The 4635-nt window shown below is 40.4% G+C and overlaps 1 protein-coding gene across 2 annotated transcripts in view; it reads right to left on the bottom strand.

Moving 5' to 3' along the window:
- LOC109951299 (synaptic vesicle 2-related protein-like) overlaps window positions 1-1108 on the bottom strand; it is a 6011-nt gene extending 4903 nt beyond the window's left edge. Inside the window, exons 1-2 of one of the 2 annotated variants that reach the window (XM_020585723.1) lie at window positions 910-1108; window positions 537-670 (exon numbers count right to left, since the gene is read on the bottom strand). In XM_020585723.1, the coding sequence (XP_020441379.1) occupies window positions 537-670; window positions 910-1091 (316 nt within the window). In that variant the 5' untranslated portion in view covers window positions 1092-1108. The remainder of the gene's footprint in view (window positions 1-536; window positions 671-909) is intronic. The other variant, XM_020585722.1, reaches the window with a different exon arrangement.
- Window positions 1109-4635: the final 3527 nt, after the last annotated feature.

Below are 4635 nucleotides of genomic sequence, written 5' to 3'. Positions count from 1 at the left end.
TCCTAGTTCCTGTCGTTAGTTTGTGTGTTTACCGTCCTGGTCTCCTTAGTCATCACTGCCCTTCCCTTCTATGTATTATGGACCCTGTTTTGTTGTCATGTTGTTTTTATTCCATTAAACCACCTTTTTTGTACTAGCACCTGGGTCAGCCATCGTGAGTCCAACCCCAGTTCTCCCTCACCCTCCTGGTGAGGGTGACTAAATCATAACAAAGAAATGCTCACATGTTACGGTCTCAGCAAGAATGATCCAATAATATTGTATTGAAACAGTGACAGTAATCAATCAGGTTCATAATGATAAATAATGTTTTACTTGTATAGTGCTTTCCAATGCATTGCAGCACACTCAAAGCCAGTAGTCATGTACCTAGTGCCATGTAAAATTTTGAAATGGAGTATTTTTCAGTGTGATATTGCTAATTTAAGCAAAGTAAGTCATCAAAATACTTCTTCCACTAAATCTTCTCTTCCTCACAAATAAAAGGTTTAGCTGAATAAATTACCACCTGATTTTCTCCACATACCTTCACTTACCTTCACTTTTATTAGTTCCATATCCGGATGCAGACTGTCTCCGCCCTGAGTCAACTGTGGTTGCGGTTATTGTGGAGATTTCATTGAATGTGTCCTGAGCCCCGTAGCCGTGATCTGCACTTTGCGCTTCATCTCTAAATGTCAGTAAACCGAAAGGAGAAATTCAAGCATTACTGAGCACAATAAGGTTACATTTCAAGTAAAATACTATGTCACAATTTGTCATAAAATAAACTGGCCTAAGTGTGGATGTACTACTTAGTCCTGTGGCAACACCCTGGTACTGCATGTAAAGACAGCAGGGCAGATATATCCAAGAGAATGTTCCCTTTCCTTCTCACAAATATTTCATGAAATCATGTTGCTGTTTTACCCCAGATCAGGATTTTTCCACCGCTTGTAAGCGATCTTGGTTGATTTGCTCAAATTTTCCATTTCAGCGTCAAGAGAGCTGTGAGCAGACTGGCACACAAACACCAGGCTGTTGTCGTCAAACCTGCTGGTGCACCTGTGGTTTCTGTGTGACACCCAGTCAGAACAATACCAGCAGAGCATCCAGGGGAGGAGTTACAGCAGGAAACAACACCGTGCTATTTAAAAAATCTGTGGCAGTGTTGTAGGTTAGCTTGTGACGTTAGGAAGATAAGATAAGCAACATGACTGGGCTTATCAAAATAATAAGTAGGAATGCAACTTGAAGATGGAATCACCACTTTGCGTATTCCAGCCATGTCACATGGTATTCCATCATACAGCTTACTGACATTTCATTTCAAACACCAAGCCAAGTTTTTAAAATGTTATTGTTTTATTAATACAAATGATGTGTGTGTTTCAGAAAGACCAGTATCAGAGAATAAGAGATATAAATGTTGGCAGAGGAGTAACGTGAGTGAAGGCCTGACACTATGCAGCAGGGGGAGGTACTATCTAGAACATATATGTCAAACCCAGGCCAAACCTGGCCCACAGTGTAAGCATATTTAGCCCGCGAGATAATTTCAAGTGTTTATTAGAGCTGGCCCGCCAGTATATATATCGCATGCACCGCTAATACTGCAAATCCCAGAATGCTTTGCTAGTGTATTGGCGCGTCAATCAAGACCCGCGAGCACCTTCTGTTGAGATTTATTAGCAACCTCATGCTACCGGTCACCTCGGGCAAATTTAATCCAAAAATGGCCAAACGAAAGATGGAAACCAGGAGCTTTCAAAACAGTAATCCGTTTGCATTTGACGTGGAAAGTGCACCAACCAACCTCCAAAGGGAAATGACTGAACTCCAGTGTAGTGACACACTCAAGTCAAAGTATGACTCTGTGGGCGCTGCACAGTTTCTACGTTTCAGCCCCGACACAAGGCCCCAACTCCGTACCCAAGCTGCTCAAATGCTCTCTATGTTTGGCAGCACATATCTATGTGCACAGCTGTTGTCTTTGATGAAGATGAACAAAACATCACACAGGAGTTGTCTCACTGATGAACACCTTCACTCAATCCTGAGGATTTCCTCAGCTCAGAGCCCCATGACCTCTGACATTGATGGACTAGCATCAAAGAAAAGATGCCAGGTATCTGGCCTGGACCAGTGTGCATCAGAGTAAATCAGAGTGTAGCAAACTGAGCTTGAATTTTGAGTTGAGTTTTCTTTATGCACTTTTTTTTAATGCTACTGCAAAGCATGGACTGTTAATAGTTGAATTGTTGGATTTTCATTGAAGGAAATTATTTTTTTTGGTTTTGTTGTTGGCCCGTGAAAAAGGGTTTACACTGAAAATGAACTCGAAAGGCTACAGATAGAAAGAGGCATAAGAATTTACTTTATTTATTTAAATAATAAACGAATGCCACTTTTTATTTGAAATTTGATTTCTCATGTGTTTATAATATAATATTAAGGTTTGCTTGTTCCAAATTCAATGTTTAAGCAACTTAAATTTGTTTCCATATGAAAAAACATATCATTATATATCTGGAGAGAAGAGAAAACATGCTCAATTTTTTATTTCAATAAATATAGAGTCTGGCCTGCAACTTTGTCCCAGTTTTTAATTTTGGCTCACTGTGTATTTGACACCCATAAGATTAAATGGAATAAGTCATTTAAATTGCACATACTAAAATAGAAGTGCATGATTTAATGGCATCAGTTAGAGCCTGCAAACAAACACATAAAACTCAAGCTGTTATCAGTTAAGGATGGATTTCTCTGTGCAAAATCCAGATAATGTAATTATCTGAAGTTCGGGAGCGGGACCTGACCCGAACCACGCCTCTTCCATTTTCATACTATTTAACCCACTAAGGCCTCCACTCTTTTGCTTCTGCTTTTTGTTACGCACAAGCAACCACATATACACAAGCATTCAGTATCCTTATAGTTCATTCATTCAACCTTCTACTTCCATTTGTAGTTAGTGAGGGCAGGTCCCTGCTAGTGAAATAACAGATTTACACAGTTTACTCCAAAGGCACACGACGACTTGGGAAGGATTTATCCTTGAGAATACTTCTGGTGCAGCAAAACAAACACATATTGGCTGCTGAAGGAGATTGTCCTGCAATATCAAAACATGAGTGGACTGTTTTACAGCCACCACCAGAAATCTGCTATGCCCTCTGGACACTCTTTATACTGTAGCTTCAGACTTCTTCATCCACTTTAGAAGTCAGGCCCCAGGTGAGCTTAGTCTCATTTGGAATGAAGTATGATCCAATGTGCTGCATCTCATCATTTTAGTAGGGGATAAGTGAGTATTTGTGTCCATGGCATACATGATGTGTTTACTGACCATGGTGAATTTAAATGTTAAAAGGATTCTGAATGGAAAGTAAAAAAAAAAAACATGTTAAAATACCACAGACCAAATCATAGTTGGTCTGTCCCAGATTAAAGTGGCATTCGTAACACGTTCTGTACCGTATGGCAGTCTTTCCCATTTTGAGATTTCGGCTGACACGCTCCGTTCCACAGGGGCAGAAAAGCTGCTTTTCTATTTAAACTCGATTAATCAATGAAACACCATGTCCATTTTGTTTCCCTGCCTGGGACACAGTGATGATGATGTGCCTTAGGTAAATTAACTGCACCGTCCACAAGACTTAAGCACCTCTGGTATCCAAATGATTCACCTACTGCATATACAATTTTACTGACATACCTGCAGAAAATTGGTATCAAAAGTGAATTATTCATTGTGAAGAATGGATCTTTTCAGTGTTACGTTACTGTTGCACTGTGTACGAGTAGTAAAAAGTAACTAACTGCACCTGTAGAAATACTTTAATGATTATACAGTGCAGAGGAGAGAGAGTTCCCCAGTCTTCTGGTCAGATAAGTAGCCAACTAAGGGACGCCATCATTTTTACAGTGAACGCCCAAAGTGGAATTCAAACCTCAAGAGAAGGTCCACATTCCTACAAGAAGTGTTGTTTGAGAATGGGGTGAAAATAACTTATTTGAACAAAATAAAAGACCAGCAGACAGATTTTCTTCTCCTCCTAGCTCCATAGAATGTGGGATATTTAGATAAAAACTACCTGACCAGCCAGAGCAAAGTTCCCAGCTATCTAGCTTCCAGTTGCTCCTCAGGGAAACACTTTGTCTAGGTACATATACTACAATACTTCATTTAGAAATGTAGTGGGGTAAAAGTGAAACAGAATAAATACTCGCTTGCACTTCAAGACAGTGCGGTCTATGTGAGTGAATGTAGTTTTTTTGCACCTCTAGTTATATTATTTCCATCTTTCAGTAATGCACGGAAGCAGCTTCAAACTGGATGCACCCAATCACAAACTGTTTAACTGAAATAACAGCTGATGAACCGCCTCAAAGAGAAGCGTGTTAGTTTTGCATGCTGTGTGTACATAGCGCTAATGATGCTGGTGATTGTTGTAGTGGCAGTGCTGCCTGCACCTCAACTTTCACCGTCACTGCCACCACAAAATCAATGACATCATCGCCATCATCTTCATCATTATCAGTCCAGGGCTCGAGCTGCCAGACAACATCTTCACCTCTCCTCCTTGTGTTGCAGCCTATCTGTTACGACACACACACACACACACACACACACACACACACACACACACACCC

This window comes from Monopterus albus, unplaced genomic scaffold, assembly GCF_001952655.1.
Source record: "Monopterus albus unplaced genomic scaffold, M_albus_1.0 scaffold375.1, whole genome shotgun sequence".
Classification (NCBI taxonomy): domain Eukaryota; kingdom Metazoa; phylum Chordata; class Actinopteri; order Synbranchiformes; family Synbranchidae; genus Monopterus; species Monopterus albus.
Note: the sequence above shows the minus strand (reverse complement) of the source record. Positions and strands in the feature narration are given on the sequence as shown.